The following is a 17,890-nucleotide window of genomic DNA, read 5'->3' on the forward strand; positions in this document are numbered from 1 at the left end:
TGTAATATAGTGTAAAGTAACTACTGTTCCTGTGAATAATATACTTTGAATAATACAGTTTTAGCTGAACGCAACTTGTAAAAATTAAAAATACTTTGAATTATATTTGGTACTAAGAATGAACATTTTATTTTATTGTTTTAGTTTTAGTTTAGTTTTTTGGCCGCACCGTGCAGCTTGCAGGATCTTTAGTTTCCTGGCCAGGGATTGAACCTGGGGCCACTCAGTGAGAATGCCAAGTCCTAACCACTGGACCACCAGGGAATTCTTATCTGTGTCCTTTTTTTTTTTGTCTTAATGAGTATCTTTCCTGCACAGTTTTGCTTCATTCTTTTTAACAACTGCCTTGTTTGGATATACCATAATTTATTTAAGCAGTTACTTTTTGCTGCACTTTCTTTTTGCTATGATACACAGTATTTCAGTCAAAACCTCTGTTTCCTTGAGTTGTTGAGGCAATATACATGGAGGGATACAGTCTTAATTGTGGAATTTAGGTTCAGGGGTAGTGTAAGAAACTCTTTATTTACAATATTGCCACTTTGAGTTTCAGAAAAGATGGTACCAGTTAATAATGTTGTTAACAATCTGATAAGTCCTCTGTTTTATGGTGTGTTCTCAGACTTGGATTTTTGATTGTCTGATACAGAAAATATGCTGTCATCGTAATATGAAGGAACAGCTTGCTCTAAGAATTTATAGCAAGCAAGTTTAGTTACATACAATGGATAGATATAAACACAATTTATCTTTAACTTCTCATATGTTATTACTTTAGAATAAACAAAAATACCTTGCCACATTCCCAGGATTCTCTCTCTCTTTTTTTTTTAGGGAGGATGTGGAAAAGGATAGCATAGGTAGAATCTTTGCTTTGTATGAACAAAACAGAACAAAAATGTAGGGACAGTGTAGTCTTTCTACATTGTTAATAAGTTATTAAAGATAAAGGCTTAAATGCCCTTACCAAGGGGCTTTTAATCTTCATGAATTTTCTTTACCTTACATAGTAAGTTCTGATGGTAATGAAAGTATGAGCAGATTTCAGATCATGAAGCTGTGGACAAGCTTAGCTCCTTGGATTCAAAGATTTTTGTTTCAGCAGTGGTACTTGGTGAATTCTTAAAAACACTTGTGTTCTTTGTTTGTTTTTTTGTGTTGTGATACAGAATGTTCCTCTGACTCACCAGGTTGTTGGAATTAAAATGATAAGCATCCTGTCATTTTAGCTATATTGCTGCTTCGAGCTTCCCTTTCTAAATTTTCCTAGTGCAGGAAGGAATTTGGGTTCTGAGGCCCTTAACTTACTTTTAAGCTAGCCGTTCAAATACCGAAAACATATATCCTAAGATAAAACTTAAAGACCAAACTATTGTCTGATTCTGAAGCAATACATAAGTTGTAAGGTGAATAAATGGGATCTTATAAATAAGTTGTAGATAGTGTGAGAAGAGGGATTGAAAATGTCAGATGAGTGTTTCTTTCCACAGACCCTAATTTTACTTAATCAGTTTTCTGTGGCTTCTAAAGGGAATAGTATAAATTATCATTGAAATTGATAGAGTAGAAGCCTCAAATATTATAGGACGTCTTGCTAAAACGACAACTTTTTTGTGGGTGGGTGGGTGTGATTTCTCTTTTTTATACCAGCCCTACCTAATTTTTAAAACTTGGCATCTTTTATCAATAGTGGTTGAGACATCTTACTTTTTTAAAAAAAATGCTTAGTGATATTTCAGGTATTAAGATGGAAAGATGGTTATTTAACCCTTTTTAACCCTAATAAAACATTAACTAATTAAAATATCTTTTTTTTTTTTTAACAGGTGCCATGTTTCAGAACAGAGTAAGACCCCTGGTAAAGAACTGAAGACACTGTACAGACATCAGATATAGGCTAATTACAAAGAAAGCATTAACCTGCCTCTGAGGTGACTAAAGGGGAATAATGGTGATTTTGCGCCGGGCTCGGCCGCCTGCTTCCGCCCCAACCAGCAATGAATCTTGACTCGCTCTCGCTGGCCTTGTCTCAAATCAGCTACCTGGTGGACAATTTAACCAAGAAAAACTACCGAGCCAGCCAGCAGGAAATACAGCATGTAAGTAAACTAGTGAGAAAACAAGCACCATTAAAGGAATGAGTATGCAGTGAAAAGAAAATTGGAAATTTTTGTGGGTATGTTGCATGAAAAGTAACCTTTGCTCCTTATTTCAGGTGATTTCAGTTTAATATATAAAAGAGAGCTTTCACAAGGTTGTTCAGCTGTCACCATCTAACTCCAGAATGTTTTCATCACCCCTAAAAGAAACACCTGAATCCATTAGCAGTTGCTTTCCATTTCTTCTTCCCTCCAGCCCCTGGTAACCACTAACCTACTTTGTGCTTCCATGGATTTGCCTTTCTGGACATTTCATATAAATGGAATCATACCATATGAGGCCTTTTGTTTCTGCCTTCTTTCACTAGCATAAGTTTTCAAGGTTGATCCATGTTGGAGCATGCATTTAGATATTTAGGTTTGGTTCCACCTTTTGGCTGTTGTGAATATTGTGGCTGTCAACATTCATTTACAAGTTTTGGGTGGATGTTTATTTTAAAGTTTGAGGATATTTACCAAAAAATGGAATTGCTGGGTCACATGGTAACTCTGACTTTCTAAAGAACTGCTAGACTGTTTTCCAGAACACTGTATCACTTTTCACTTCTAGGAGCAGTGTATGAAGGCTCTAGTTTTTCTTGATCCTCACTAATACTTGTTACTGTGTGTCTTTGCTTTTAGCCATTCTAGTGGGTGTGAACTGGTATCCCATTGTAGTTTTGATTTAGATTTAATGATGCTGAGCACCTTTTCATGTGCTTATTTGTATATCTTTGGAGAAATTTCAGTTTGTACCCCCACAATCTTTTTTAAATTTTCTATTGTTTATTTGGCTGCGTCAGGTCTTAGTTGCGGCTCCAGAGCACATGGGCTCAGTAGTTGCGGCACTTGGGCTCTCTAGTTGTGGCACGTGGGCTTAATTGCCCCAGGGCATGTGGGATCTTAGTTCCCCGACCATGGATTGAACCCGCATCCCCTGCATTGGAAGGTGGATTCTTACCTACTGGACCACCAGGGAAGTACCCCCCTGCCACCAGAGAAGCCCTAATTTTATTTTTAAAATAGATAATATAGTGGGACTTCCCTGACCAGTGCAGGGGACATGGGTTTGAGCCCTGGTCCAGGAAGATCCCACATGCCGCAGAACAACTAAGCCCACGAGCCACAACTACTGAGCCCTCATGCCACAACTGCTGAAGCCTGTGAGCCTAGAGCCCGTGGTCCACAACAAGAGAAGCCACCACAATGAGAAGCCCGCACACTACAATGAAGAGTAGCCCCCGCTCGCCGCAACTAGAGAAAGCCTGCGTGCAGCAACAAAGACCCAGTGCAGCCAAAAATAAATAAATTTAAAAAACTAGATAATATATTAACCTGATTACTCTAGCTACCCATTTCTCCTACCCATAGGCAACTGATACTAGCTATTTCTTAACTGTCCTTACAAAGATATTTGCATATAGAAAATAGGGAAATATTTCCCATCCCTTTTCATATGGTGACATACAGTATAAACTGTTCTGCATCTTGATTTATTTAATTTGTTTAGTTAACTAGTTTATCCTGGAAATGATTCCTTATCCGTACACAAAAAGCTTCATTCTTTTAAGGGTGCATAGTAAACCATGGTATGGGTGAATCATATAGAATTTACTTCACTATTGATGCACATTTAGGTTATGTAAAATTTTTTTTTTTTTTTTGCTATTGACAGTGTTGTTACAAGGTTATTTCTTGCATGCATATATCTGTCAGTATGTTTGTAGGATAGATTCCTAGAAACTCAAGCTTGGGCAACTCTTCTCTCTAATGGAAAAGCTCAATTCTTAGAATTATATATTTCTGTTTGATTTTTTTCTTTACATGTAGCACTGTTTCTCTGGTACATTGAAAAAGCAGGTGTGTATGCTTATGGAGTTTATTACATTTGATGCTGCTTTAACAAATTATAGTGCTTAAGTTCATTGTTCTAATACCTTCAGTGGTCCTCTTACTACCGAACAAAGTCAAAGCTCCTCAGTAAAAAGTTTCAGGGCCCTACTGTAAGTCCAGTTTTAAATGCTTTTCTTGGAATTCTGTTCTTTCAAGAACCAAATCCAATACCACCTTGCCAGTGAAGACTTACCCTCCTTTTCCTTTATTTGGATTAATTCCTTAGGCTCATTCTGAAAGCTGTGTTGGTCTGAATGTGACCTAACAGTTTCGTGCAGCTACTATTTAAACATCTGCTGTGTGTCACATACTCTTTTTGTGTGTGTGTGAGCTTTTTTTTCAAAGATTTAATAACGTATACATGGGAGAGACTGAGGAAAACTGAGTAACTCCTAATCAACTTTTTATTGAATTAAAATGTATATACCAAACAATTCATAAATCGTAAGTGTGCAGATGAATTTTCATAAAGTGAACATAGCTATTAATAACCATGCAGATTAAGAAAATTGATACTAGCATCTCAGAAGCTGTTTTAGTTGTTGAACATATCACTTATGACCCAGCAGTTCTGTTTCTCTGTGTGTAACGAACAGAAATGCATATATACATTGATCAAAAAAACATGTATTGTGATAGCCCAAAGTTGGAAACAACTGAGTGTCCATCAACAAGGTATACTAAGAAGCAGTGAGACTATTTTGTGGAACAACATGGATTGATCTTACAGTGTTGAGTGAAAAATGCTAAACATTCTGTCAGTTCAGTAATTCTGTGTACGGTCAGTTCTCTCGTCATAGCAACCATTCAAGCATTTACAGTGTTCCAGTATTGTTAATGTGATGTTATGTCAGTTCTCACATTGTTGTCGCAGTCATGCAGGATGGATAGTGGGTAGTATTGTTCCATTTTACACTAAGGTTCAAAGACATTAAATATTTTTGCCCACTGGTACTCTGCCTGAAAGTGGCAGATGTGAGATTGGAACCCACAACATTCCTATGTTGAATCTCTTTGTAATTGTTCACGGAAGACAAAGAAGTAGAAGGAAATTAGAGACTCTGGATTGGAAGGTCATCTAGTCCCAAGTTTGATGCCCTGACAGCCCCTACTCTAAAACGTCTTCCACTTTTTGTCAGAGTGGCCTTTCTAAAATGTATATCTAATAGTCTCTTTGCCACTTTAAAATCTTTTGTGTGTCTCTGTCCCACTCAATTTAAAGCTCATACTCCTAAGCTGGGCCTCTATTGCTGTTCTTTTGGAAGCAGATATGAAACATTTTGGAATGCAGGTTATTTATAAGGTTTCAACACCTGTAGGAGAAGGAGGACTGGTTGGAAACAGAATTGGACAGGAGGAGAACTACAGTGGAAATCTTCATCAACTCCATGGGGAATTCTGGGATGGGTATCAGAGTTGTCCCATAGGGGGCCCAAATGGCTAGGCCTTCATATATCCCTGTTGTTATTGTGTGAGGGCTCCCTCAGGAGGGCTTGTTCCCTTGGGTAGTATGATTGCAGCTTAGACAGACACTGAAGGAGCTGATTGCTGGGGCACCTGCAACTTTAACTTGAAGTGGGAAATATGGTGGCACTGTCTGAATTTACCCCAGCAAGGCTCTGCGTGATCTGGTCAATTTAATACTATATTTTAATCGGTTTGATCCCAAGACTACTCCCAAGACCTCATGGTGTGGGACTATCCTTTAGTTTATGTCTCTTAAACCTAACATTTAGTAAGTGTTCAAATGCAATTGGAATGAAAGAAGGAATAAATGAGTAAGTAATTAATTTTGAAGGTAAATGTTACAATGCTTGGTTTCAGCCTATGGCTGAGGTTTTCAGTGTTACAGATATTCTTTAGACAAGTGTGTCCTCAGTGCTACCCTTGCAGATAGTCGCCTCTCTTTTACTTTTAGAATGATTAGGAATTTAGAACTGGGATGGGAGCAGGGTTCTAGTTCTTGACTCTGTCTTGATTTCCTTTGGTGATATGTAAAGGCTTATTGCACTTCTTAGATGCCTGATATATTTTAGTGCCATACTTTTTGGGGCTTAGACTAATAGGTTGGCTAGGATTGTGTTCCCTTTGTTATTTCTCCTACTGACTAGTAGGAAGAAGGAATGTTTATTTATTAGATGTATGAGTTCCCTAAACATGAACAATGAGCTAGTTAATATTACCATTTTATAGGTGAAAAAACAAGTTTAAAATTTAATTTGCCCCCTCAGTCAGGATTTTATGATGTTCTTTAGAGCAGCGTCCCCAACCTTTTTAGCATCAGTGATCAGTTTCCTGGAAAAAATGGGCGGGGATGCGGGAGGGAGATGGTGATGGTTCAGGCTTGTAATGCGAGCGATGGGGAGTGCAGATGAAGCTTTGCTCCTTGCCCACTGCTCACCACCGCTCACCTCCCGCTGTGCGGCTGCTTGTTTGAGGCCCAGGGCTTGGGGACCCCTGCTTTAGAGAGTAACTCCTATAGTTGTTCTTTTCTTTAAAAATATTTGTTGTCATTATTACAGAAATTATGTAAGTAAAATATAGAAAAAATAAAATCAACTCTGGTTTTTCTACTCAGCTTTTTAACACTTCTGAGTATTTTTTGTCTTTGCATTAAAAGTAGCTTATAGGGCTTCCCTGGTGGCGCAGTGGTTGAGAGTCCGCCTGCCGATGCAGGGGACACAGGTTCGTGCCCCGGTCTGGGAAGATCCCACATGCCGCGGAGCGGGTGGGCCCATGAGCCATGGCCGCTGAGCCTGCACGTCCGGAGCCTGTGCTCCGCAATGGGAGAGGCCACAACAGTGAGAGGCCCGTGTACCAAAAAAAAAAAAAAAAGTAGCTTATAAAAATATTTTATACTGTTCTTTAAATGATAGTCTCTGTAAATATAATGTTAAAACATTTTATTAAAATTTCAAATTTATTTCATATGTAAAAGTTAAAAATTAATTAAATAAGTAAAATTTATATTAAAATTAAGTAAGTAAAATTTATTTATGCTACTCACACGAGTAGTATAATATAGCCCCCATGAATCTATCATCTACCTTCATTTGAAGTCATGACCAATCTTGTTTCATCTAACCCATTGTCCTCGGTTGTTTTAAAGCAGATCCCAGTTATAATTTCATCTATTTATATAAACCTAACCTCAATACTGTTATCACATCTTTTTTTTTTTAATTTATTTATTTACTTTTGGCTGTGTTGGGTCTTCATTTCTGTGCGAGGGCTTTCCCTAGTTGTGGCAAGCGGGGGGCCACTCTTCATCGCGGTGCGCGGGCCTCTCCTGCCACGGAGCACAGGCTCCAGACGCGCAGGCTCAGCAGTCGTGGCTCACAGGCCCAGCCGCTCCGCGGCATGTGGGATCCTCCCAGACCAGGGCTTGAACCCGTGTCCCCTGCATTAGCAGGCAGACTCTCAACCACTGCGCCGCCAGGGAAGCCCTGTCACATCTTTTTGTAAAAAAAGCACAGTAATTCTTTTAAAAAAAATTGTATTGAAGTATATTTGATTTACAATGTGTTTCTGGTGTACAGCAGAGTGATTCAGTTATACATATGTATATTTTTCATATTCTTTTCCATTATGGTTTATTACAGGACACTGAATATAGTTCCCTGTACTATATAGGAGGATGTTGCTGTTTATCCATTCTGTATAATAGTTTGCACCTGCTAATCCCAAACTCCCAATCCTCCCCCACACCCCATCCCCCAGCAAAATAATTCTTAAACATCAAATATCTAGTTAACATTCACATTTCCTCAGTTTGCTTCATAAAAAAAATTTTAAAGTTAACTTGAGTTAGAACCACCCCCCCACCCCTTTCCCCAGTCTGTTTGTTGCATTGGCCCTTACTAAATCTCTTTTAAAATCTGGGTTTTCTCTCCCTCTATTTTTCTTGCAGTTATTTTGTTAAAGAAATCAGGTTGTCCTGTAGTTACCCACAGTCTGAATTATTGCTGATTACATTCCCAGCATGGTATTTTACATGTTCTTCTGACTGTTGTATTTCCTGTAAATTGGTAGTTAAATTTGGGAGCTTAATCAGATTAAGGTTTTTTCTCCCTTAGGACAGTTTTACAGGTGGTGGTGTATACTTTTATTAGGAGGTTCATAATGTCTAGTCATCTCTATTTTTGTTATTTTTAGCAGGCTTTGTTCATTGCCTGGATTCATTGATTTGTTAGGGATTGGAAAGTGGTGACATTCTAGTTGTTAGACGTTTTTTATTAGTTGAAATAGTTCTGTAAAGGGAAACTTGCCCTTACCAACTGTAACTATCTGGTTGCCCGAAGTACAGTTTATATAGGAAGGGCTTGATTCTCTCTCTCTATTTGCCAGTTTTCAAAATGACTTGTTTCCTAGCATCCTCCAAATATGACCAATAAATGAGTTTTTTAATATTAGGAACTCATGTATTTTTAACATATTTGATGTGTTTGAATTCACTGAAAGTATTATTGATATTCATCCATTATCCTCTTTGGCCAGTGTAAACTTATTCATGTTGGCTTCTGAGTCCTTTTGACTGTATTCTTATTTGTTGTCTTTGTTGTGATTCCAGAAACTTGGAAACTGAAATATTCCAGACTCGTATGTTTCTTGCTTCAGACCTGGAAAATTAGCAATTTCTCTAAGAGGTCTTGGTTTTATTTTACTGGGAAATGGTATTTAGAGATTACCGACTCTTGTGTAAATAAATGATTAAGACCATTTAGGTGATACAAACAAACTTTATTTAACATTTCATGAAATGGACAGTCTTACTTCAGAGAACTGCAAAATGGGCAGAAGACAAGAACCTTTTATAGGGTAAAGAATAAAGAACAGAGACTTTGCTGGTGGTCCGGTAGTTAAAACTCCATGCTCCCAACGCAAGGGGCACGAGTTCGAGCCCTGGTCAGGAAACTAAGATTCCACATGCTGCCTGGCACGGCCAAAAAAAAAAAGAATAAAGAAAAGACAAATAGAAAATATATGATTGGCTGGGACCACATAGTCAACCTTGTTAGGGGTTAGATAGCGGTTAGAACACCCAGAATCGGCTTGGTGTTTGGGAATTGGCTGACTGAATATACTGTGTTTCTGGTCAAGCGAAACATTTACGGGGGCTCCAGAGTTATCTAAGTTTTGGTTTGCTGATGTTACACCAAGGGCAGGAACACTCCATTTTGGGCCTAGAAAGTTATTTCAACACTTATATTGTTTACTGATACTCAGTTGGCCATTATTAGGCCTTTCAGTGGACAAAGCTAAGGAGAAAATACACCATGATTTCATACTAATACTTCCAGTTTAATTTCAGGACCAAGGGATTTTTATTTCAATTCATTACCTAAAATCTGTCTCTCCTTACTTCCAGTGCAGAAAATTCCTGTTTTCAGTAATGAAAAGTCATTTGTTTTATTCCACACTCCACAGTCAAGAGTCTCAGATTATCTGTGACTCTACTTAACAGCACTGTGATTATGGAAAGTAGTTTACCATTTTTTGGTGGGGTTGGTGGGGGAGCTTTTAAGGTATATCTCACTAGAGATGTAAAATCAAGTTACTGTTTTAAAGTCATTTAAAATGGTTCTTCTTGGAATAGTTATGCCACACCACCAACTGGATATGGAGTTTGGGTTCATTGTTTTCATATTATTGTCAATATTTACAAAGTACTTTTAACAGTAATCTAATTTTGCTTGATACCATGTAAAACGTTTATTTCCCAAGTCAAATCTATAAAATGACTTTTATTAAAAGAGTAGTTTATGCAATGAGGTATCACCTCACACCAGTCAGAATGGCCATTATTAAAAATAAGTCTACAAATACTAAATGCTGGAGAGGGTGTGGAGAAAAAGGAACCCTCCTACACTGCTGGTGGGAAGGTAAATTGGTGCAGCCACTATGGAGAACACTATGGAGGTTACTTGAAAAGCTAAAAATAGAGTTACCATATGATCCTGCAATCCCACTCCAGGGCATATATTGGCAGAAAACTCTTAATAAGAAAAGATACATGCACGCCCAGTGTTCATAGCAGCACTATTACAATACCCAAGACATGGAAGCAACCTAAATGTCCATTGAGAGATGAATGGATAAAGAAGATGTATGTGTGTGTGTGTGTGTGTGTGTGTGTGTGTGCACACACAGTGGAATATTAGCCATAAAAAAGAATGAAAGAATGAAAAAATGACATTTGCAGGAACATGGATGGACTTAGAGATATATTAATAAGAGAAAGACAAATATATGAAATCACTTATTTGTGGAATCTACAAAAATGATACAAATGAACTAATTTACGAAACAGAAAGAGACTCACAGAGATCGAAAACAAACTCACGGTTACCAAAGGGGATAGTGGAGGGAAGGGGGAGATAAATTAGGAGTTCGGGATTAATAAATACACCCTACTATTATATAAAATAGGTAAATAACAAGGACCTGTATAGCACAGGGAACTATATACTCAATATCTTATAATAACCTATAATAAAAAAGAATCTGAAAAAGATAAACATATGTAACTGAATCACTTTGCTGTACACTTGAAACTAACACAACATTGTAAATTAACTATACTTCAGTTTAAAAAAAATTTTTTAAAGAGTTGCTTAGTCTTGTTAAAAATGTATTATATATTGAAATGGATTGAGTACTTGCAGCCTGTTCTTTTACTGCAGTTTTTATCTTCCTGAAAATATCTTTTATTTTCATACATTTTTTTGACCATAGATCATTGTCAGAAGATTTGGAACTCAGGTGCCGTTACCTGAGTTCTTTCATGCTTGAGAATATCTTTCTTGTTTTTATTGGAAGTCCAGTTATCAGTAGATATATATATTCCCCCTAGTTTTGCAAATATTGTTCCCCATTATTCTTTCAACAGCATCAGTTACCAAAAGCTGCCTATCTTCCTTTGTCTCTCTCCTCCCTCATGCATTTTAGGTGACTAACTTTTCCTGCCAGCATCTATTCCTAACCTCAATATCCCTATGAATTTCCTTTTTAAAAAAAAAAATTATTTATTTGGCTGTGTTGGGTCTTTGTTGCTGCGCACGGGCTTTCTCTAGTTGTGGAGAGTGGGGGCTACTCTTCATTACGGTGCACAGGCTTTTCATTGCGGTGGCTTCTCTTGTTGTGGAGCACGGGCTCTAGGCGCGCGAGCTTCAGTAGTTGTGGCGCATGGGCTTAGTTGCTCCGTGGCATGTGCGATCTTCCTGGACCAGGGCTCGAACCTGTGTCCCCTGCATTGGCAGGCGGATTCTTAACCACTGCGCCACCAGGGAAGTCCCTGAATTTCCTTTTCATTAGAGTTTATTAACTTCGAGTGTATGCTGTAGTATTGATTATTCTGCATCAGCCTTTCTTGTGCTATGGTATACCTTTCATTCTTCCAACTCAAATGTTTATTTCAGGGATATTTTTGTTGTTTTCTTTGAATGTTTTTCTTTTCATTTCTTGTGGATTGAGATATTATATATTGATTATTAAGTTATCTTTTCTGTAAGAGTTTTGCTTTCTTAAGTGCCAAAAGTTTGCTTTCATTTCCTTCTGTTATGTTGTACTTGAACCTAATGTTTTGTTTTACCTTTTTGAGGACTTTCCTTTTAAAAAACAAAAACAGCTCCTATAATCTCTTTAAGGATATGGAATACTATTTGTTTGAACTCTTCTGTTTGTTTAAGTCTTTTGTTTCTTTTAAATTAAATTTTTTTTTTTTCCGGGTGGGGGGTAAGTCTTTTGAAAGTATGTTCTTCACCTGTCTTGTTTGTTTCTTTGCTCTGTTTTACAGTTTCTTCAAATAGGTTCCAGGCTGAGTCTTTGAATTTTTGCTTGTCTTTGAATCAACACATTATTTACTCACATATAAACCATCTTGGGGATGCTTGAGGGTGGGGAAGTGTGTTGGGGTAGTCTGCCATGTTCTGTATCCAGGTTTGGTAATGGTTACCTCTTCTTCTTTGTTATTCTGCTTCTCCAGGATTCTCCTTTAACTCGATGGTTTGCTTACAGACATTAAAAGTAGCATCTTGAGCTTGGTTCCCTCAGCTCTGTCTCCTTTGCCATTTTCTAATTTCCATATATAGATCTGGGTCTCTAAATGGACAGTCTTCTTTCATGGCGCATCTGTGCTCCAGATTCATCACTTGAACAAAGGATAACTATGTGTGTTTTGGGACATTCATCAGTCCTAAACATTTTTATTTCTGGATTTATCAGTCCCAAATAGAAAGCTGCATTTAGCCCGTCATTTGAGGTACTGAGAATAAGCTATCTGACATATCTCTCTGGACCACTTCTTATGTGAATGTTTTGTTGAAAATGGATTTTTGTTTTTTCATATGAGAGGCTAGAATAGGAAAAAAGGGCTCTTAGTTCCACCAGCTTTTACTTAGGAGTTTGACAGTTCTGTGCCTTTTGTGTTAAAAGTAACCCTTTATGTTTACTGCAAAAATTTTTCATGGTCTTTTCAGTATGTTAAACTGTTTTGAATAGGTACACTATTTTTTATAAAGTAACCCAAAGCATTCATACAGATAATACAGTAAAAACCTGGAATGCCTTTTTTTTTTTTTTTTCTTTTGCGGTACGCGGGCCTCTCACTGTTGTGGCCTCTCCCGTTGCGGAGCTCCGGACGCACAGGCTCAACAGCCATGGCTCATGGGCCCAGCCGCTCCGCGGCATGTGGGATCTTCCCGGACCAGGGCACGAACCCGTGTCCCCTGCATCGGCAGGCAGACTCTCAACCACTGCGCCAACAGGGAAGCCCTGGAATGACTATTTTTAATGGTTAGAATATGTATAACAAGTTTAAGAAATATGAAGATCCTACATTATTTGTGTGGTGGAGTATATGTATGTTTACATATATATTATCCAATTATTATTGGATATCCAATTATTCCAATTCCTATTATTCCAATTATTCCAATTCCTATAATCATTGTAATGTAGTGAGTTACTGTCTTCAATTTAAATTTTAAAAATCTGGTACTTTGTAATTATATAGAATCTTGGGCCTCTGAGGTCATCTGTTAGGCTAGATTTAGTAGTTTTCTTTATATAAATCTTGTTTTTATGTGAAAATCTCTATAGATGTGGTTTGTTTTCTCCTGTTTGTTCGGGGTTTTTTTGGCTGCACCAGGATCTTAGTTCCCCAACCAGGGATTGAACCCGTGCCGCCTGAACTGGAAGCCAAGTCTTAACTACTGCACCACCAGGGAAGTCCCAATGTGGGTTTTTTTCTAAGCTGTTTTTAGGAGCTGGGGTTGATATTACAATTCCTCAGATAATTGCTGCTTTATCAGTATTCTACCCAAAGAATGACTTTTAAAGTATTAATAGAGGTAGGGATTTTTGATGTTTCTGACTGTGGAAGTTAGTTGACTACTTCATTTACTCATTACCATATGTGGACAACCTTATTAGGAGTATCTTTATAACAAGCTAAAATAAACTGTTTGGGACTCTTTTTGTGAGGATTTAATATTCAAGTACCCTTCACATAATTAAGTCTTTATTCTTCCCTTATGTGTGCTCTCTAGGCCAAATAGTGCCCCATTTCCCCAACCATTCTGCATGATTTTCTGAATCTCTACCATCCATTGTGGATGCACTATTTTTTAGTGTTCCTCTTAATATGTGACTCTTAGATGAGAATATGTTACTCTAGCCACAAATCAGATTATTACAAAAGTATTGTAGAATGAATGCCTTTGATAAAGTTACTTTATTTTTAATAGCCAAAGATTTTGCTATCAAATTGTAAGGTGTAGTTAACTTCACTAAAAGGTTGTTGATTTTGCTAGTCTCCCCTGCCCAGTGGGTGTAATGGTTTGAACCTAAGGGAAAATGTATAAGGCTTAATCTTATGGGATCAATGAAATCTTATTTCAGCATCTTTGCAACCCAAGATCATGTTTTTAAAATACCACTTTAGTTTTAAAAGAAAACAGTTGCTCCTAGAGAAGGGTAGCATGGTATCACAGGAGGAATATTTCATTCACTTAGCAGCCATAAAACACACTTTCTGATTCTACCACTTATCCAGCAAATTATATGACATTTGTCTTTAGTCTTTGCAATCTTGATTAAAAAAAGAAAACAAAACAAACCTTGTCTGTAATAACATGGTGTATTATATGTATATACTTCTTAGGGTTGTTGTGAAGATTGAGTTGTTGTAAAAGCAATTTTAAAATTATAAAATGTTACAGAAATAAATGCTAAGGATAAGGGATATTCATTAAATTCGGTGATCCTAATTAAAACAAAAATTTCTGGGGTTTCAGTGGCCATTGACAGTCTCTTGGAATGTCTTTCCTTTTTTTTTTTTTTTTTTTTTTTTGTGGTACGTGGGCCTCTCACTGCTGTGGCCTCTCCCATTGCGGAGCGCAGTCTCAGCGGCCATGGCTCGGGCCCAGCCGCTCTGTGGCATGTGGGATCTTCCCGGACCGGGGCACGAACTCATGTCCCCTGCATTGGCAGGCGGACTCTCAAACACTGCGCCACCAGGAAAGCCCTGTCTTTCCATCTTTTAGGTTGGTGTAAGAGTACCAGTTAAGGGCTTCCCTGGTGGTGCAGTGGTTGAGAATCTGCCTGCTAATGCAGGGGACACGGGTTCGAGCCCTGGTCTGGGAGGATCCCACATGCTGCAGAGCAACTAGGCCCGTGAGCCACAACTACTGAGCCTGCACGTCTGGAGCCTGTGCTCCGCAAAAAGAGAGGCTGCGATAGTGAGAGGCCCGTGCACCGTGATGACGAGTGGCCCCCGCTTGCCACAACTAGAGAAAGCCCTCGCACAGAAACGAAGACCCAACACAGCAAAAATAAATAAATTAATTAATAAACTCCTACCCCCAACATCTTCTTTAAAAAAATAAAAAGTACCAATTACGTCAGTACGCTAATTAACCATGATCTGGTTCCCTGACTCCTGCTGGCCTTTTTTCTGTTACTAAAATCCTTTATGTATTGTTTACCTTCTGTCTCAAATGCTCTTCCTTCATTGTATCTTTGGTTGTTGCCTAAATATTTTAAGTCTCAGTTTACATGTTACATCTTTAGGGATGGCCTCTCTGAGGTATACCCCTCCCCCACCGTCCTGTCAATATCATATAACCCTGTTTTCTTCATGAGTTAATATTATCAGAAATTGTTTGCCTGTACTTTTCTACTTCATGAGAGCTGTGGAACACATTGGTCTCCTCTGCTGTTATATTTGCTATACCTTGAATGGTATCTAGCATGTACTCAACAAATGTTTGTTAAGCCAGTTATTCTTGTTCTTTCAAGGGAGAGGTCTGGTTGGTTGGAGCATAGGTAATTCTTCTTAATTTGAATTGGCGCTTTAAGATAATGTCTTCAGGGTTCCAGGGGATAGGAAAAAATAACCTATGATTATATAGATTTTAACTTTAAGATGTCTGAGGCAGTGTAAAGCTTGGTCTTACTTAACTCTCACATGTTCTCGATGGGGAAAACTGAAACTGAAATAAGTTAACTTAGCTGGCTGTGACATAATTATGATACAGTAGAAAGAGTATAGACTTTGGAGTTGGACTATGAATACCAGACTCCTAACTCATAGACTATTGGATTTTAGGCTCATGGAGTTTGTTTGAAGTGTCCACTTTCTCATCTATAAAATGGGAGTAATTTTTGGCAGAGTTGTTAAAGATTAAACCAAGGAAGCCCAGTCACATTTTTAGGCCAAAGTAGGTAGTTAAATATTTACTATTATAAAATTTTAATGTGGCATTTAATAAGTAAATGATTACTCTGCACATACATTGTGCTAAATAAGCTCTTTTCCTGACCTAAATGTGAAGTGAACACAACTACATAAATTTCCTTTTCTCATGCAGGTTACAGTCGAGTGAGACATAGACAATAAACAGAAATTATCGGGTGGTGCTAAGTACTGTGGAGAAAAGTAAAGCAGGATGAGCGGTGATGGTGGGGCAGTTCATGTTGCTATTTTAGGGATGGTAGTTAGGAAACCTCTGACTGATGAGGTGGCTTTAGAGCAGAAACCTAAAGGAAGTGAGAGAACAAACCGCATGTAGATATCTAGAGTTTTCTAGTTAGAGGGAATAGCAAGTACAAACATTGGTAAATTTGAGGAACAGCAAGAAGCTCAGGGCCAGTACTGATATCAGACCAGTTCCTTTAGGGCCTTGCCCTATAGGCTATTACAGAGAGTCACAGTTATGTTAGATTTCAGGTTATACTTTTTAGGGGTTAAAAACAACAATGGATAGAAAAGTGATGCTCTCATGAGTCCAGTTATAAAATTGTCGCCTTACAACTTAAACATGTCATTTGTGCTGTTGTTTGGTGTTTTTGGTGTAGAGGTTGGTCAGAGCACACTGTTACATGGGGCTAATTACTGGTAGTTTTTCTTCTTCTCTCTTTCCTGCTAGTGCCTGTAGGAAACACTTAAAAAATATTTAATTATAAAATGTTGGCACCTCCATCTCAATAATTCCTAGAACTCTTGTTCCAAAATGAACAATTAATGTAATTTGGGATGTTGTCCTAGAGATGAATTTTTTTTAAAAAAGAAAAGTCACTCTTAGCAAACTCATATTTTTGGTCTTTTTAGATTGTGAATCGGCACGGTCCTGAGGCAGACAGGCATTTATTACGCTGCCTATTTTCGCATGTGGATTTCAGTGGCGATGGTAAAAGCAGTGGCAAAGATTTTCATCAGGTATTTGGGGCTTACATAGTATATATATTCACTTAGATCTAATTGTTCCATGAATTGCATTTTGGGCATAGCTGTGTAGCAAACACATAAAGGATCCAAAAATAATCTTAGCTGAATGGCTAAAAGGCAGTGGGACTTTTCCTTTTCTTGTCCTTCTCTTCTCCTGCCTGACTGCAGACCATTACAGCTACTTAGTTCAGGTTTAGAGAGCTGGGAATCAGACCTGCCTGAAGGAAGCAGGACTGTGGGGAAGTCCAGCTTGACAAGTAAGTAAGGCAGAGAGAGGATCTCTTCACCTAGTTTGAGTTTCTATGGTTTGATTCTCAATCTGGGAACAGTTTGTCATGATATTACTCCTTATAGTTATCTTGTCAGTGGACTTTCTTCTGTAGAGGTTTTGGTTTAACACCTGTTGCTAATAGACTTTGGTAGTTTCAATAGGATTTTTAAAGAGCTGATGTAGAAACAGTATCAGATTACCCTTTAATGTTCTGAGCAATGCTGCTTCTATTTGTGCAAGAAGATGACTGTTAGTGCTAATGAAAATTCATTTGTTATTTTTAAAGACTCAGTTTCTGATTCAGGAGTGTGCGTCACTGATTACGAAGCCAAATTTTATCTCCACGCTGTCCTATGCCATTGATAATCCATTGCACTATCAGAAGGTTGGTATTCCTTTTATCTTTAGTGGTCCTAAGAATGTGATCTTTTATTAGGTTTTCTAAAAAGGCCTTAATCCTTGGCCTCATAATATCATATTGTAAATAAAAATTTCAGATACTTTCTTTGGAGTTTTTGTAGCTTTCTAACAAAATCAAGGTGGTTTGATAATAATTAGAATCTTAATAAAACCAGATCATGTGAAGGCTTAAGCTTGTCAGAACACAGTTCCACAGCTGTTGGTAGCAGCACTACAGAATTGTCACTCCTATGTAGCACCATAATTGGGTAAACAGATGCTTTTATAAACTTTTTGAAAATTGTATGTTCTTATTTTAAAATAAAGTTTGGTTTGTTTCAGAGTTTAAAGCCTGCACCCCACTTATTTGCCCAGCTGAGTAAAGTTCTCAAGTTAAGCAAAGTACAAGAGGTAAGTGATTTAAGAAAAGAGATGTAGGCAAAATTAGAAATAAAATAACTA

At 37.8% G+C, this 17,890-nt stretch overlaps 1 protein-coding gene across 7 annotated transcripts in view; it reads left to right on the forward strand.

Annotated features, from left to right (window-relative positions):
* Window positions 1–17,890, forward strand: part of CNOT1 (CCR4-NOT transcription complex subunit 1) — a 100,998-nt gene that overhangs the window by 25,148 nt on the left and 57,960 nt on the right. For all 7 annotated transcript variants that reach the window (XM_082862892.1, XM_082862894.1, XM_082862897.1 and 4 more), the window contains exons 2-5: window positions 1,827–2,099; window positions 16,642–16,749; window positions 17,316–17,414; window positions 17,771–17,839. In XM_082862892.1, coding sequence (XP_082719018.1) covers window positions 1,998–2,099; window positions 16,642–16,749; window positions 17,316–17,414; window positions 17,771–17,839 — 378 coding nt within the window. In that variant the 5' untranslated portion in view covers window positions 1,827–1,997. The remainder of the gene's footprint in view (window positions 1–1,826; window positions 2,100–16,641; window positions 16,750–17,315; window positions 17,415–17,770; window positions 17,840–17,890) is intronic.

This window comes from Leucopleurus acutus, assembly GCF_964270905.1.
Source record: "Leucopleurus acutus genome assembly, chromosome: 20".
NCBI lineage: Eukaryota > Metazoa > Chordata > Mammalia > Artiodactyla > Delphinidae > Leucopleurus > Leucopleurus acutus.